Source organism: Leucopleurus acutus (assembly GCF_964270905.1).
Source record: "Leucopleurus acutus genome assembly, chromosome: 2".
NCBI lineage: Eukaryota > Metazoa > Chordata > Mammalia > Artiodactyla > Delphinidae > Leucopleurus > Leucopleurus acutus.
In genome coordinates, this window is record NC_139143.1 from 92,681,745 (window position 1) to 92,699,561 (window position 17,817).

At 40.9% G+C, this 17,817-nt stretch overlaps 1 protein-coding gene across 2 annotated transcripts; it reads left to right on the forward strand.

Annotated features, from left to right (window-relative positions):
* The first annotated feature begins 1,654 nt into the window (after positions 1–1,654).
* On the forward strand, positions 1,655–17,239 carry BCAS2 (BCAS2 pre-mRNA processing factor). Of its 2 annotated transcripts, XM_082865738.1 has the most exons (7): positions 1,655–1,889; positions 1,999–2,091; positions 4,620–4,690; positions 6,400–6,561; positions 14,778–14,828; positions 15,535–15,615; positions 16,935–17,239. In XM_082865738.1, exons 1-7 carry the CDS (start codon positions 1,797–1,799, stop codon positions 17,059–17,061), a joined length of 678 nt encoding a protein of 225 aa, XP_082721864.1. In that variant the 5' UTR covers positions 1,655–1,796; the 3' UTR covers positions 17,062–17,239. The 2 variants fall into 2 exon arrangements, with proteins under 2 accessions (XP_082721864.1, XP_082721865.1); XM_082865739.1 differs by lacking the exons at positions 14,778–14,828; positions 15,535–15,615; positions 16,935–17,239 and adding an exon at positions 12,761–13,045.
* Positions 17,240–17,817: the final 578 nt, after the last annotated feature.

Below are 17,817 nucleotides of genomic sequence, written 5' to 3' on the forward strand. Positions count from 1 at the left end.
GTTCCTCTAGAAATGTTGGACTTTTTGCTCTAGTTAAATTGGACTCAGAATATGGACATTTCCTGGGCACACACCACATAATCACTCCAACCCATAATATCTAAAGTAGTAGTAGTGGTATGAAAGAGGAATTTGTCAGCATTGGTGTAACGCTAATTGATAAATGTTACAGCAAGTGTCAGTTTGTTTTCTTCAGCTCCTGCTGATGGCTTTAACTGGCATAAAAAATATTTATTCAAACTTAAAGCATTATAAGTTGTGTTATGATACAACTTATTAACTTGTGCAGTATTGTCATTACAACCCATTCAGGTGTGCGTGAATGGATCTGAAGCAGACACCATTTAAGATGGGTGCTGTATAATTCAATTCCTATAGATGTGGGCCAAGAAAATAGAACTAAGCCTATGTTAAAAAAAAAAAAAGTTTATTAAGCAGCTTACCTCAGTGGGGCTTTTACCAGACATGTCCCCATTTGGTCTCCTCTAACACTCCCACCCTGAGGGAACAATTAGTAACTGGGAATTGAGTGTTTATAAAATGGGGGTATAAGGTGTTACTGTGGTGGATCCCAGACATCCCTCTGTGAGGAGACCTTTTCTTCAGGGATGGGAGTCTTATCCCTGCGATGTGAAGCTGCTTCCTTTTCTTCAGTCTGTTTTATTTTTTGTTTGTAAAGTATTACAAATTCTGGACACACTTGTAAAATAATCGCTGAAAATTTGTATAAAATGTTTACAGATCTTTTAATGAATAAACACAAAAAATTCAATGGATCTTCTGGAGAATTTGAAATAAAATTGTTTAAGCTGTAAAGATATTTTACTTCACTTAAATCTATAGCTAACACATTTATCCAATGGTAGGTAAAAGATAATCGATCCAAGACTAACCAAGCTTTAATTACAGTGGCCAACATTTCCAGGCTCTTGGCAAAGTCGGGGTCTAGATTTGCACACCGGGCACGGTATATATAGTCCGACTACCTTATTTGGTCTTTCCCTGCTTAGTCAAAAGGAACTGGAAGCCAGGGACCAGAGACTGGGCACCAGCAGTAGCAGGAGTGGTCGGAGGCAATGAGAAACTATTCTATTACCAGAAGTTCTAAAGGCAAAATGATTGGATTTTATACACGCCCTGAATGCGAAATCACAGTCTTTTTAAAAGATGGGATTAGCGGGCGGTTATCTCGCGCTGGGGGCGAGATCAGGTTCGTTTTGTTACGCAGAGTCTAAAGCTTCGCAATTTTAATTGGAGACTAGCGCCCACTTCCAGAATCTGTGAAATAACTGCACTTAGTGCAAAGACCCTCGGGGGCGCTGAGAACGAAGAATGATGGGGATACAGCAAGGAAGTGCAAAGAGAGAGAATTTAACGGAAGAAGGTGAAAGGTTAGGAGAGTAAAGCCGAGGTGGGAAACCAGTACTTGCTCCCCGCCAATTCCTGCAGCCAGTTCCCTCCAAAAGTTTTAAAGGATTCCCCAACCAAATATCAGCGTCCTGGAGGAAACCAAAAGTCCCAACTCCTCTCCACTTTGCTGCCAGTCGGAGGCAAAACGGTAGAGCACGTGGGGACAGGAAGTTGAGATGTACCGCTGACTAGGGGAAACCACGACGTGACGTCAATTCCGACCAAAACAAAATGGCCGGGCAATTTCTAGCGAGCGCGCCATCAGAATTAACTTAGCAGGCGCCAAAGCTGATGCGCAGGCGACGTCATTACGTTAGCGTAGGGCGCAGGAGTATTTAAGTGAACCTGAGCCAGCGCGAAGTCGGAAAACTTCGGCGAACCTAAGAATGGCGGGTACGGGTCTGGTGGCCGGAGAGGTTGTGGTGGATGCGCTGCCGTATTTTGACCAAGGTTATGAAGCGCCTGGTGTGCGGGAAGCGGTAAGTTCGGGGTGTCTGTGTAACTGACTCAGCGCTCGCTGGCCCTTAGTGCTGGAAGAATCGCTTAACAATTTGCTGCCTCTACCCTGGCCTCTGTTCTCGTTCTTAGGCTGCGGCATTGGTGGAGGAGGAAACACGCAGATACCGACCTACCAAGAACTACCTGAGCTACCTGACAGCTCCGGATTATTCCGCTTTTGAAGTAAGTGTGATGTTTTGAGCCTAGCGTATGAACCAGGATCCTGTGAATCCTTATTTTGGATCGAGAGGCTTCGCCACGTAGAAGTGAATTTTAAATTCCAGCTTTAACTGTTACTTGCTTAGCTACTACTTACCCTTTTGTATAGGTATTGTCAGTCAGTTGAAAATAGCTACACAGAGAAGCCTTCCCCGGGGTTCTTATTCTGAGAGCCACGGAAGGACTTTCTGGGGCTCCGCGAACTGACCTAACTGCAAAATTTAGTGTTACGTTTTTCCGAGATAGGTTTTTGTGTAAATTCTCAAAGGGATCCTCTTCTCTCTAATTAAGGACTACTGTAAAACAAGTGATCTAGGGTTTTTTAATATATTTACAAAAGCCTAATTACCTAAGCCTCTGAGAACCACTGGAGGGCGGCCTTTGTATCAAAAGTCTTAAAATATTTACTGGGTGGACGTGAATGACTGTAGAGATAAATCATATCTAAGTGAACCATATCAAACCATTTAGCTATTTAGCCCAGAAGTGCACCCAAAATACTATTTAGGGTCTAATTAGCTGAATGAAATGTAAAATATCATTTCTAAGTTAATGGATTCTGTTAGGCATTTTAGTACATACATGTTCCGTTTTTTCCCCCATTACAGTTAACCATTTATTTATGAAAGAATTCTGTTATTAAAACGCAAGATTTCCTATTGAAGTAACATGAAAAAAAATATTGGTTAAGTTTTAAGTAGGAGACAGATGTTCCTATGGCATGCTGTTTTCCCATGCATTTTGTAAATGGTGTTGCCCAAATATAGATGTTATCACATTAAGAACTAAGGACAGTAATGGGTACTTATTAGCTTGATTTCTGAAAGTTTTAGATAATTGCATTCAGTCACAAACTTTTAAATACTTGAGCCAGTTTTCTTTTTACCTCTTTTAGATACAACCTGTGTTTCCTGTCTTTATAATTAGTATACTGATTAGTTAACGCTTTCTAATAGTAGAAGCTAATAGTGTACTGGGTTCACTGTCTCAGTCCTAAAAACAGCTCTGTGAACTATATAACTGTATGTTTATTATCCCAATTTTTTAGATGGGAAAACTGCAGGTTAGGCTAACTAATTTGCCCAAGACCTTAAGCACTCCTCAAACTGCCTTTGAACTGCTCTTTCATTAATTCATTTAACAACTATTTCTGAAAATCGATTCTATTCGAGTTATTGGGGAACAGGAGTTTAAATTCTAGAGTGTGGAGACAGATAAATCAGAAAATATCAGATTCTTGATAAAGCTATACAGAGAATTAAAGTAATGATGTGATACAGAGTGACTGGGTGACTGCTTTAGATAGGATGGCTGAGGAAGGCCTGTCTAAGCTGAGAATGAGAATGCTCTATGAGCAGGGATCTTTTTTGTCTTCTTCAGCACTGTATTTTCATCACCTAAAACAGTGTTTGGCACACGATAGGAACCCATATATTTATCACTGAATGTATGAAGAGTGCCTAAGGCAGTTTAATGAATGCTTAATGTGTGCAATTCATGCCTGGAGTTCTTCTTATGACTTAGCCCTGTGAGAATTGGCTCATTCGTTGAAGAGAGTTTAGTTAAAATTCCAGATCTGTCACTTACTAGCCATGTGATGTTATGTGGCGGAAGATTGGCTTGTACTATATTTTTGTAGTTTCTGTCTTACCTAATTGTTAGTTTTTACTCTGTCACTGTGCATAGCCTTCTAGCTAGAATGCCTTAGTTTCTGCAGGAAACTAAGTAACCACATTTTCTTAGAGTTGTGTGAAACTCAGCAATAGTCCAAAAAAACGTCTTTCTCCAATGAAGACATGCTTAATGCACAATTTTTAAGCAAGGAATGTGACCTCTGGAAGGTCTTTTTTGCCTACTCTTTAGTCTAAATGGAATAAGATGTTGACCAAAACACTGGACTTAAAGAGGTAGAGCTATACCACATTTTTTTTAAAATAGTAAAATTGTTAGAGCAGACAGCAGAACCAGGTCCTTTTGTCCCTTCCCCTGTTACTCCTTTGCAAAGAGTAAAGTGAAAAGAGCAGCCAGGATCAAAAAGAAAGTATAGGTTTAGGCTCATAGCGCTAAAGCAAATTATTTTATGTCCCACGTCCTCTTCTCTCTTCCCATGCCCCCAGTGAATACTTAGATCCATAGTTCTCAACACTGGCTTGGCTTTACAATCAACTGGTGAGTTAAAAGCAAAAGTTATAATCACGTCCTGTAGCGGGGGAGAGGAGTGATAGTGTGAATTGTATTGGAATTGTTTTCGAAACTCCCATTTGATTCTAAATGTGTGCTGGACTGAGAACCACTGATTTAGGATTAATCCTTTTCTCTGAGGGCCCCTTTACATATGAAGTGTGTGTGTGCCTGTGCACTTGTCCAGATTCTAGAGAGCACTGACTGCAGAGAAGACCTGGGGGGAAGGGAAATGATCCGTTAATAATGGATAGTAATACAGTTTGTTGATATGATTTTGGAAATAATTCTTTCTTCAATTTACACATCAGACCGACATAATGAGAAATGAATTTGAAAGATTGGCTGCTCGGCAACCAATTGAATTGCTCAGTATGAAACGGTAAGTCCTATTTCTGGGTTCAGCTGGCCTCAAATCATTGTTTAATTTTAATTTATTAGTAAAACTGCTGTAGCCATGTTAAAATAAATGTGGAAGAGAAAAAATTCTTGTCTGTTTTTATGCATTTATGTTTTTTCATGTAATAGTTATAATAGTGGTTCATATAATCTTGTGTTAATGTTCAAAAATATTCTTTGCACCATTATTTAAAAATGCAAACTATTTTAAAATCCAATAACAGGGGAATGGTAAATTGTAACTAAGTTCATGTTTAAGAATTCCCGAGGAAAGGTTCCTGGTTAGACATGTAGTGCTTCGCTCTTACACAGGCAACATGAGTAAACTCAGAGTACCTGCATAGTTTGACTTTGGTTCTACTGTCTCCCTTCCCATACCACTTTACTACAAAACTGTTTCAGGAAAAAAACCAAAACACCCTTTTGTTACTTTCACTAAATTGGAGAATTGGGTTGCTTAACATCTGAGGTCCCCTTCAGCTCTAAGAAAACTATGAAATTATGAGAACCAGTAACTAATCTGGCAGAGCAGAGAGGGCCACATGAACAATAGGGTTATCCTTTCAGCATATGTACAGATTAAAAGAGGGATTTGAGTCTATAGAATCGAAGGACCAGATTTTTTCTTTTCTTGTGCTCCATTTCCTATCTGGCTTGAATGATAAAGGCAGGAAAACTCCTAGGACTCCTCAGTTCTGTTTCCAGGTGCTTCTGCTCTAAAGATTTTCATGATAGTAACTCCTTCATAACAGTATATTTTGAACCCATAAGTAGGTCATGATCCTTTAAGCAGTAGATTGTGAAGTAAGTTTAGTAAGACACCACAGCACTTTTTTAAGGAAGTAGGATAGAAAATATCAGAATGCATTGCATGTAAAGGTAAGTTTTGTTTTGTGAAACTTCTGTTCAGCTGTGTGTATTTGTGGACTGGATCACAGTGTAAAATATTTCTTACTGTGGGTTATGATTAGAAGTTCCCAAAATGCTGCATTCATGATGCATGTGTAAGCTTGTTTTTTTTATAAACAAAATGGTTTATCACTTCTTAATCCCAGTTGCATATCCCTCAATTTTTCATAGGAATGATTTGGAGTTTTTACAATACCTAGTAAAAATAACAAAATGGAAATTAGAAGTTAGTTTGTAGTAACTCAGTAGTGAGCTGAGATTTATGAAGAGTGTATGTTGCTGGCTGTGTTGGCAGTGTTGAAGGACTGGGTATTATGAAGACAGAAAAGGCTGAATTCAAAATGTAAAAATTATTATACCCCTCTGCCATTTTTTCTCTAGAGGGGTGTAGGTACGTGGGTGGGATGGTGGATGGATGTAGGTGCATATTTTTTTCTATCCTTTTTTCCCTTAATGTATTATAAACATCTTAATGTTTTAACTATTCTTTAATAACATTTAATAGCTAATATAACAGTACGTTGTATGAATGCACAGTGTAGCTTATTGAATTGTTCATTAAAGTGAGCAATTTTTTGTTACTGTGTATAATGATGCTAAATCTTATTTGTAAATTGATTGTTTCTTAGGATAAATAGATTTCTTATTATTGCAAGGTCTGCATCTTATCTTCAGTCTTCTGTAGTTTTTACAGTGTGCATAGACCCATTAGGCATTCTGTTGGGAGGAGAAAGAAAGGTTTGGAGGAATATGTGGTTTTATTTCATTGTTGTTTAATTTCAGATATGAACTTCCAGCCCCTTCCTCGGGTCAGAAAAATGACATTACTGCGTGGCAAGAATGCGTAAACAATTCTATGGCCCAGTTAGAGCATCAAGCGGTTCGAATTGAGAATCTGGAACTAATGTCACAGCATGGATGCAATGCCTGGAAAGTGTATAATGAGTAAGAAGCCTTTTTTGTTTCCTTTAAACCCATGCCACCTTTAGTCTTGTTGTTTTTTTTTTTTAACATCTTTATTGGAGTATAATTGCTTTACAATGGTGTGTTAGTTTCTGCTTTATAACAAAGTGAATCAGTTATACATATACATATGTTCCCATATCTCTTCCCTCTTGTGTCTCCCTCCCTCCCACCCTCCCTGTCCCACCCATCTAGGCGGTCACAAAGCACCGAGCTGATCTCCCTGTGCTGTGCAGCTGCTTCCCATTAGCTATCTATTTTATGTTTGGTAGTGTATATATGTCCATGCCACTCTCTCACTTTATCACAGCTTACCCTTCCTCCTCCCCATATCCTCAAGTCCATTCTCTAGTAGGTCTGTGTCTTTGTTCCCATCTTACCCCTGGGTCCTTCATGACCTTTTTTTTTTTTTTCTTAGATTCCATATATATGTGTTAACATATGGTATTTGTTTTTCTCTTTCTGACTTACTTCACTCTGTATGACAGACTCTGCATCCATCCACCTCACTACAAATAACTCAGTTTCGTTTCTTTTTATGGCTGAGTAATATTCCATTGTATATATGTGCCACATCTTCATTATCCATTCATCTGTTGATGGACACTTAGGTTGTTTCCGTTTCCTGGCTATTGTAAATAGAGCTGCAGTGAACATTTTGGTACATGACTCTTTTTGAATTATGGTTTTCTCAGGGTATATGCCCAGTAGTGGGTCACGTGTGCTGCTTAAAATTCAGGGCAAAGCATCTTGGGTGTTTTTAAACTAGGTTGATCCTCGGGACCCACAGTCTCATCATGTCTCGCACAGAGGACGGCAGAGGGTACAGGTGGTGGCTTGGCCGGTTGGCGATCTCCCAACAGCTGGATCTCCAGCAGTGTGAAGATTTGTTTGGGTTTTCCCCCTCCTTTTAGTTTTGCTTAATTTTTTAATTTTTTGTCTTCCTTTCCCCCCCTTTTTTAAAAAAATTTAAACAATTAAGACTTCAGAAGAACAGGAAGCTATGCTGTGGACAGGCACCAATTTCTTTAAAGAAACTCAATATGGACAAAGCATATGTATAAATTTCATTTTTATAAGGGGTTAGGGAGCTATTTTGTTTTTGTCCTTTATTTTTCCTGTCTTCTTTCTTTTACCCATCTCTTAGTTCTGCTTATAACACCTCACTTCCCTAGAGAAGGCCTGCCCCTCCATGGAGAATTTGGGGATTTCTTCTGGAATGGGGGGCATGAAGCCAGAAGGAGGCCTCTGTGCCGCCTCCTCACCAGGTGCAGGAACTGCTGGACTCCCTGGTGGCCTGCTCCTGGCTGGCCCTTGGGCCTTGGAGATGATAGCGGCCAAGAACCACCTGAAAAGGGAGGACCAGGGCTTGGCCAGGAGAACTCGAGAAATAAGATCTGTATTTTGGGTTTGTCCTCTTTAAGCAGTTGGAAGCCCAGGGCCACACCAGGACTTAAGAGGGAATCCATTCCTTCTACTGCCCTTTAAAACCAGGAGTTCTGAGGGGGGGAGGGACAGAGGGTGATCATCTCATACTGTCTGGCGTTTGAACGGCCAGCCCACCCCAGCTCTACAAGCCTACCTTTCTGTTAGTGATCTTCCTCCCAGAGGATGATTCCCAGAAAAAACTGTGTGCCAAACCTCTGCCTGGGACACAGCTGGGTCTTCGGCGGGCATCTGTCACTCCTGTGAGCTCAGCACCCATCACCTCCTGCATCGTCGTCTTCCCAGATGTACCCGCCAGATGTCCAGGTCGTCAGACACCGCCTGAGTCCCCAAGACCCAGTTGTGACCATTGCCATAGGAACAGGGTGTCCTGAACCGGCTGCCACTGTCGTCTCCTCACAGTGAGGGGTGTGCCCTGTGTGCCGGCCCCATGGTGTCACATATAGTGACAGTGTCGACCATCATCTCCCTCACTGCAGGGACTTACTGTTAGGGGCTACCCTCAGTGTAAATGTGTCTGATGGGAAAGGATGGACCTGGCTGACGGGGTGGACCAAGACCATTAGGTGCCTGTGGGCTTGTTGGCTGTGACCCTGTGATCCCACCTCCATTGTCTGTCTGTAGCCTTTCTTCTGCTCTCCAACGACTCTTGCAACCTCCCTACTCCTGGGCTTCTGAAGTGGGGTGTCCGCTCCCCTTGCCAGGAGGAGAGCTGTCCCTGTTGCCCCTCACCTGGCTTCTAACCCCATTACAGCAAAGCAAGGAAGGGAAAAGGAATTCTTTTGTGTTTAGTTGTTTTTGTTTGTTTTCTCTAAACCAGCATAGGATGGATAGGGGAGATGTTGGAGGGCATTTAAGTTGGTATGTGACCAAGGAGGGCTTCCCCCCAGAGCTGCAGCCCTTCGGCCCTGGGAGTTTAGGAGAGACCAGCACAGCATCAGCCCAGACTTGCAAACTCAGCAATATGTTTGCTCACATTCTTTCCACCTTTTCTCAAGTCCTCTTCCTTCTCCTGGGCAGATGGCTAGCTGTGCTTAGCAGGATCCAGCAGGGCAGCAGGAGGTGACCAGGCCCCTCCCTCCCCTCCCTCAGCTGAAATTCTTTGTCATCATCTGTCTCTTGTCTCTTCCCTCTGACTTCTCAGACAACCTAGAGTCTATTCTGAGCTGCAGCTGGGAGAGCACATCCCCTAACTGCAGTGTGCACCCCTTCTCTGCCCCACCTCCCCGCCTTCCCTCAGGGCAGCTGTCTGTCTGTCCATGAACATGTGGGAAAAACAGTCCCCGGACTTGGCACCCTCACCTTTCCCTGGCCACAGCCCATACTCTGAAGTCCTAGTGACGGTTCAAGCCTAACAGGTTATTTACCTTTTGCTTATCCTTCCCTTCTGCCCTCCCCAGGTCTCTTAGCTCTGACTAAGGTCTTGGAACTGTAGGTCACAGGTGGCTATACCTTTCGGGTGAGGTGGGCAGCCTCCACGTACCCTTGTCTTGCAGGACTCCTAGCCCGTCCTTGCTTGGTGGCAGGACCTCCTTCCCTAGCTCCTGAGGCCCAGCTTGTTAGCCTCAAGTGCCTGTCTCTCTTCTCCCTCCCCTGTTCTCCACTTCATCCACCTCGGATACCCAGCAACCGGGTGGAAGTCAGCCCGAAGTCAAGGCTGGCTCTGCCCAGTCGGCAGACTAGCCTCAGTTAGGCCCAGGTAGCCATCCTCTCCCTTAGCCACTGTTCACCTCTTCCCACTGGAGTCAGCCTTGTCGTCTCTTCCTGCCTTTTACCTGGGTCTCGGGCCTGGCAGCCGCCCTGGGGAGCATCATCTCAGCGCCACAATCTGTTAGTCCTGTCCAAGTTCTAGGAGTTTCCAACCATTAAAATAGCAGCCAGTTATTCTTGTCTCCTGGGATCTGTGAAAAGGATAGCCTTTGGAGGGAGGATCTGGGCCTCAGCCCTACGGATCTGAGCTCCATTCCCCCTCAGTGAGAGGAATCAGCAAGACAGATCATAGTGCCTTATTCCATTGCCCTCCCCGCCCGGCCGCCTGGCTCAGTTGGCAGTACAAGGCTTCTTTCTCCCTCTCGGTGTTCATCTGCCACTTAAACTCTCACCCCCCGCCCACAGATAGCCTCGTGGGAGGATGAACGCCCCGGTCTTTGCCCCATCCTTTCCTAAGAGCTGCAGCCAGGCACGTGACCCCCAGCCACCACAGGGCACTCACTAGCAGCTTCTGCTGAGGCCAGGGCTGTGCTGCAGACAGGTTCACTCTCGGCCACCTCCTCCCCAGCAGGTCCCGCCTCTTACCTCCAGCCGGGAGGATGCAGTCTTTTCCTTGGAGACCAGCTCCATCTGACCCCCTCCTGGGCACCGGGACTAGGGTTGCAGGCCTTAGCACCCTCTCATCCCAGAGGCACTGGGACAAGAGAATGGAATTCTCTCCTCTCACCCACATGTGGTTCTTTCCCCCCTGGCTGCCTTTCTGAGGGAGTGTACTAAATGTTTACTTAAGAAATACCGTGTTTACAGCTGGAGGAGAAACATGCCCCATGCTGGGTGGAGATTTGACTCTCTGGATGGTGCCTGGCTCCTTTATGGCACTGCCACTGGTGACCCCAGAGCGAATGAAGGCAGGGGACCGGGGCCCAGGCCCTGCACCCCCTCTGCCCCTGACCCTGCAGTGCTAAGACCACTCACCAGTCCTGTTTTTTTAATGTGGGAAGTAGAGTAGAAGTGGGATAAAAATAGTATAGCTGGACTTTCACTTGGGGTCATGTCCTAGAACTACAACCCATATGAAAGGCTTTGAGACCCATCTCAAAGTTTTAGGGAATATAAACCTAACACATTTGTTGTGTAATATTACAATAATGAGTTCTGAGGTCTGATTTACAAATCACAGCTTGGTAGAATGTAATCCTTAATGTGGGGGGGTTGCTTATACAGTTAGCTCTCATTATTGCATGTTGTGCTTTATAAAGTGGTCTTGGATACTGAATTAACAAATACTGAACCATTTCTCCTGGGAGAAATATGTACATATATATATATACACATCTCAGATAGATTATAATCTTAAATCCTTTAAAACAGCTCATCCTGGCAGATTCTGTATTTTCTTTATTTTATAAAAGAAAAGATAAAGTTCAGAAGTGTTAAGTAACTTGCCAGAGTTGGAAAGCAAACTCTATCCTTTGGTCATCCCTGCATGAGACCTGAAACAAGAAGGTGGCATATCTCCTTGTTCCAATGCAGCTGGAAATGTGCATGCCCAGCAACTAAAATTTTTTGCTGCTCTGAGCATGTCCATGAATGCTCACAAAACACTGCAGGTATTGATTTTGGGGTTACACATAAATTTGAGTGAGTAGGCAAATTCACATATACAGAATCTGCAAATGATGAGAATTGACTGTAAGTAGAGAATTAACACCAGAAACAAAAGTGCCACTAGCTCCTGTTTCTGTTCCATATAACTAGCTTTAGCTTTAGGTTTTGTTATCTATTTAGGGTTCAGTTTCCAACTTGTAAAACTCAGTGGTTAGATGATCTCCATGGCTCCTTTGAGCCCTAAAATCCCGAGTCTCTTTTAAGGAGAAAAGGCCATTGAACTACACAACTGTGCATAAAACTATTTGTTAGAGTATGATTCCTGAAACAGTAAAGCAAAAATCACAAAATAATAAATACCTTTTCTCAAGTTTTCAGAATCATGTTTAAATGTCTATTGGCCACGTAAGGATCTTTGGGCAAAATCCAGAATTTAAGAAACTGCAGAACAAACAATTCAGTTTCTACTGTGAATATGTTGCAAGGAGAATAAAGGGAAAATGGGGTTGGGATGATTAAGAAATTTGAGAACAAATCAGTCCCCAAAATGTGTATTTCACAAAGTGGAAAAATGTGATCTTTGTCCTCAGGAAGCTTTATCTAGTTGAGGAGGCAAGATATTCTAGGCCAGATAACTAGTAGTTCATTTTTGGCAGTATGGGGGCAAGTGCTGCATTGTGTGTTGTGGTCCATAAACTACAGAGATCCAAAGAAAGGGACGTTAAGGATTAGGACCATTATAAAAGAGTGAGATTAGGGAATGGGGGTGGGGGTTATTAAAGTATAGTTGATTTTTGTGTTAGTTTGAGGTATACAGCATAGTGATTTAGTATTTTTGCAGATTATACTGTAGGTTATTACAAGATAACGGGTATAATTCCCTGTGCTATACAGTATATCTTTGTTGCTTATCTATTTTATATATAGTAGTTTGTATCTGTTAATCCCATACCCGTAATTTGTCCCTACTCCCCTTCTCTCTCACCTTTGCTAACCACAAGTTTGTTTTCTATATCTGTGAGTCTGTTTTGTTTTGCATGAATTTTCATTTGTATTATTTTTTAGATTCCGCATATAAGTGACATCGTACAATATTTGTCTCTGTCCAATTTGTTTATGTCACTAAGCATAATGTTCTCTAGGGCCATCCACATTGCTGCATATGGCAGTATTTCTTTTTTATGACTGAGTAATATTCCATTGTATATGTATATATATGCACCATATCTTAATACAGTCATCTGTTGATGGACATTCGGGTTGCTTCCATGTCTTGGCTACTGTAAGTAGTGCTGCTGTGAACATTGGGGTGCGTTTATCTTTTCGAATTAGAGTTTTCATTTTTTCCGGATATATACCCAGGAGTGGAATTGCTGTATCATGTGGTAGTTCTATTTTTAGTTTTTTTTTTTTTTAGGACCCTCCATACTATTTTCCATAGTAGCTGCACCAATTTACATTCCCACCAACAGTGTACAGGGGTTCCAGAAAAGGGTGAGATTTGGGTGTTTAAAGGAGAGCGAGAACATTCCAGGAATGGAGGAGAACATAGGTGAGGGGATGGGGGGTGGGGAGGAGGCATTAAATTGAAGAGAGCATTGCTTTCATCTTGCCTAGAAACCTTTAATAATTTTCCCTTACCTACAAGGTAAGGTCCAGGCTATTTAACATGATATTCAAAGCAAAAGGCTATACCTCAGTTGTAGACTTTCACTCCAGCCAAACTAGTCCTCTCCTTGGTGATTATCATAAACTCTGCCTCCGAACCTTTACTCAGGCCTTATCTCCACCTGGAATACCTTTAACTATTCTACCCAAATTCGACTTATTGAAGGCCCAACTTTAATCTGTTTCCTTTTCTTCCCTGATTAAAATTCTGCCTCTGGTACTCTCTCTCTCTTCTGAGTAACTATACAAATTATTATGCACATCACTTGTTGTACACTTAATTACATAACACTTTATAGTGTTGGTCATTCTCCTGCACATATTTTGTCTCCTCCAAACCCAATGGATGCTTCTCCAGAGGAGCTGTACTATATTTTCTTTCTCGGTGATAGGATTTGAGGGTGTCAAATATGCTAGGCAGAAAGCTTTTAGCTCTAAGTAGGTCTTGGTGCCGAACTGCTTTAAAAAAAATAGTATTTCATTAATAAGGAGAGAATTCTGTACTTGAAACTGAAGGGAAACCTTCAAGGTCAGCCCCTAATTTTACAAATAAACAGACTTAGCCCAAGTGATGTCAGGTGACTTGTCAAAGGAAACATAGCTATTTAGGGCAGAGCTGGGACTAGAAGCCAAGTCTTCTGACTCCCATGATGCAGTGTGATCAGTTTCAGCATTCAGAGTACTTGAGGAGAGACCTGTGTACTTGAGAGGGAGGCTGGAAGAAGGGAGAAGACCACAAACTGGGCTTTCAGGAAGAGGTGGTTCAAAAGAAAGCTCCCTATTAATGGTTGGAGGTCAGGAATAGAGTACTAAGCTTTATTGTCCTCAGCATGGAATGAGTGTCAAAGTCAGGGAAATTGGGATGAGCTAAAGGAAAGCTGGAGAGGCACCACTTTTTGAAGACCAAATCTCTAGAGAATTGGAGTTAGTTATAGGAAATCAGTCAGTGGAGATAGGAGAATAACTCAGAAGGGCAGCAGGAAATTTGAGTCACAAAAGCCGGGAAACAATACTGGATCTAGAGCAAGAGCATAGTAGGGCCAATGTGGTTGAAATGGACTCTCCTGCCTTAAGAGGAAATTGATATGGTATGTAAATTATATCTCAGTAAAGCTGTTATTTAGGAAAAGATAGATTTTGAACTTTACCCTTGAATCACTTCTCTAATGATAATAAGCCCATGGAACTCTGTATGGCTCAACTTCTCCCCTCTGCTCATTAGAGCTGATTTGGACTGGAATCTGAATCTGTAGCCTTCCACAACAGTTTTTTTCTTCTCTCTAGCTAGCAGTAGATGGGAGAGTGACAAGATAAATGTAGGTAAAGGAATAAAGAGATAAAAGGGAGTGTAAATGAGTGCACTCATCAGATACTTCCCATCTTGTCTATGAAAAGACAATAACAGTTTAAGAAGTGATATAAGTACACAAAATCAGAATATCAGTAAGTGGTTTGGGCTCAAGAGTTTAAAAGACCTGAAGTAGAATTCACCTCTGACACTTAACCATGTTACCTTGACCAAGTTACTTTATCTTTCTTAGTGTCCTAACATGTGAGATAGGGATAATCATACCTACCTCAAAGAATTCTTATGAGAATTAAATTAGTTTTATAGAGTGTCTAACATGGTGTTTGGCACAGAGAGCTCAATTAATATTAACTATTTTTAGCAGAAAAACTTGACCTTGTATCAACTAGATAGTACATTTTAGTTGGTACTATGTGATTTTAATGTACATTAATCTGATTTTCTTTTTCTTTTTTAGAAATCTAGTTCATATGATTGAACATGCACAGAAAGAGCTCCAGAAGTTAAGGTAAATTGTTTTTCTTCTTATTTTATAATAAAGTTGAGGTGAATCTTAATAAATAGAATGAGAAGAAAAAGGAACCATTGGACTATAGTCATATGAGAGTAAATAATTGATGATCCACTGTGTCCAGTGTCTAGTGTTGGGTTTGCCCTACCTGAGTGGAGGAGAAATGGACCTGAGGTCTGAAAACATCTCTACCAGGTCATTTGCAGTTTGCAAGTCTGCAGACATTGAAAAGGTACTTTTAGAAGGGGAAAAGTTGTAGAATAACATGTATAATCTGATTTATGTTAAAAACACAAGCAAACAAAACACCCTAATCTATACAGGCACATACATATACAGGAAAGAATCTGGAAAGACACTCACCAAAAACTGAACAGAAGTTATCAGGGAGAAGGAGAAGCACATGGGAGGAGGGACTTTGGATTTTTATTCTGTCTGTGTGCATGCTTGTGTGTGTGTATTTAATTCTTCACCATGAGCATGTTTTATGAAATTTGTAATTGAAAAATAATGAGAAGAAAGTTAAAAAAAAAAAAGTAAGTTATTTCCTGGAATTAGTCTGTGACTATATATGTGTATATATATACACATACATATATCTGTTCTTCTCAAAGGATTAAAAATGTATTAGTTATAGGTTTTTCTGCTGATTTTAGTCTTATTTTAGAATGTAGGTGGGTTGTATAAATAATTTTTTTTACAGGAAACATATTCAAGACTTAAACTGGCAGCGAAAGAACATGCAACTCACAGCTGGATCTAAATTAAGAGAAATGGAGTCAACGTGAGTATCTACAATCCCATCACCTTTTAAATTGCTTATCACATTTTAAGATCAAGATTCAACAATATAATTCAAACAGTATTCAAATGGGGTGCCACAGGTGTCACAGAAATGCTGTTTTCTGAATCCCACTCTTCACCGCCTCTTCCTCTTTCTGAAGTATGGGCTCGGAAGGAAATGAGAGTTAGAAACAAAAACTGAACCACTGCTAATTTATTCTGATCTTAGAGCACCCTGTTTTCTGCCCAGTACTTCTGCTCTGAATAAGATTTTACCTATATTCTTTTAAAAGGAAAAAAGTCTATTTTTTAACTCTTGCAGGAGGGAGATTCCATACTTTCTTGATAATTTTATGTGTCTCAGGGGTTTTTTCCCTTTGTTTATTTATATATATATATATATATATATATATATATATTTTTTTTTCCCCTGTACGCTGGCCTCTCACTGTTGTGGCCTCTCCCGTTGCGGAGCACAGACTCCGGACGCGCAGGCTCACCGGCCATGGCTCACAGGCCCAGCCGCTCCGCGGCATGTGGGATCTTCCCGGACCGGGGCACGAACCTGTGTCCCCTGCATTGGCAGGTGAACTCTCAACCACTGTGCCACCAGGGAAGCCCCATATATATATATTTTAATGTTGTTCTTCATGTATTCAAATAAGTTTGTACAAATCTCTGAATATAGTCATGATTTTTTTTATCATTTCTTTTCATTTTTGATTTGCTCTTTCCCTAACCTCCCTGCCTCCATCACCCACATCATTGTCCTTGTTCCACCTTCCCCTCATCCTCTAAGTACCCCATGTTATCAGTCTATTATGCATCTTTCCACACTGTTCTTCAAACTAATACAATCTTCTACATGTACATGTGTGTTTCTTTTCATTTGTCCTAGAGATTTTTTTCTGGGGGAAGGGGAAGATTCCTTGAATCTATGGAATTTTATCTTAGCAGTTGTAGGAATTTCTTCATCATTTTTCTTTATTGCCTCTGCCCTATTTTCTCTCCTTTTTTGTTAATCCAATTAAATACCAACTTCACTCTTTCATATCTCTTCAGCTCTTTCTAATTTGTTCTTTTCTAAATTAAACCTTTTATTTTGAGATAATTGTAGGTTCACATGCAATTTTAAGAAATAATACAGAGGTCCTATACACCCTTTACTCACTTTCCTGCCTAATTACACCTCAGTTTTTGAAAATGTAAAGCTAAAAGTGAAGGTTAGTGTTATGACCCTGGCTGAAAATATATATACTATAAAAATCTTATAAGGGAAAGTTCACATTAAGTAATTTCCCCCCCTTTTTTCTTTTCTAGTTGGGTATCCCTGGTCAGTAAGAATTATGAGATTGAAAGGACTATTGTACAATTAGAAAATGAACTCTTTCAAATGAAGCAGCAACATGGAGAGGCAAACAAAGAAAACATACGGCAAGACTTCTGAAAAAGACTGATCTGGTGGGTAGAAAGGAAGGCATGTTGGGCTTTCACAGAAGATCAAACATCTGAACTGTGAAAAACAGCAGCATCTTACGGAAATCATCAGTGGTTAAATGTTTAGAAAGCATAGAATGTGGACTGTTATATTCTGTTTGTACATTTCAGCAAAATAAAAAATTTCAACATGGTGGCTTGTTTTGTCTTGTGTTTTTGCCATTTAAAAAAAGAACTTTAGACTTTCAAAATAAGTATGACTTTATAATAATGTTCGTAGAATTAATTTTGAGTCACCAGGATCATATTTTGTACCCAAGAGATCTTTATTGAAAGTTTTCAACATGTACAAGAAGTTGGAAACTTTTGATTTATAAGTATTTCAAATAAAGAGGTAGTTGGACTTACTTGGTGATCCAGTAGTTAAGACTCCGTGCTTCTGATGCAGGGAACACGGGTTCGATCCCTGGTTGGGGAAGTTTGCATACTGCTCAGTGCGGCCAAAATAAAATGAAAGAGGTAGTTCTAAACGACTTCTTAATTACCAGACAAGACTAAAGAAATACAATGACTCCATATATGTCATCTGTGATGATGATCATCGTCATAAGTAACACATAAAGCTTAGTATGTGCTGAGCACTGTTCCAAGCACTTTAGGTAGATGAACTAAACTTACATGAATAGAAAAATAATTGGCTCCTCACAAAAACCTATGGAATTACATACTGTTGTTCCCATACACAAACTGTAACAGGTGCTGATTA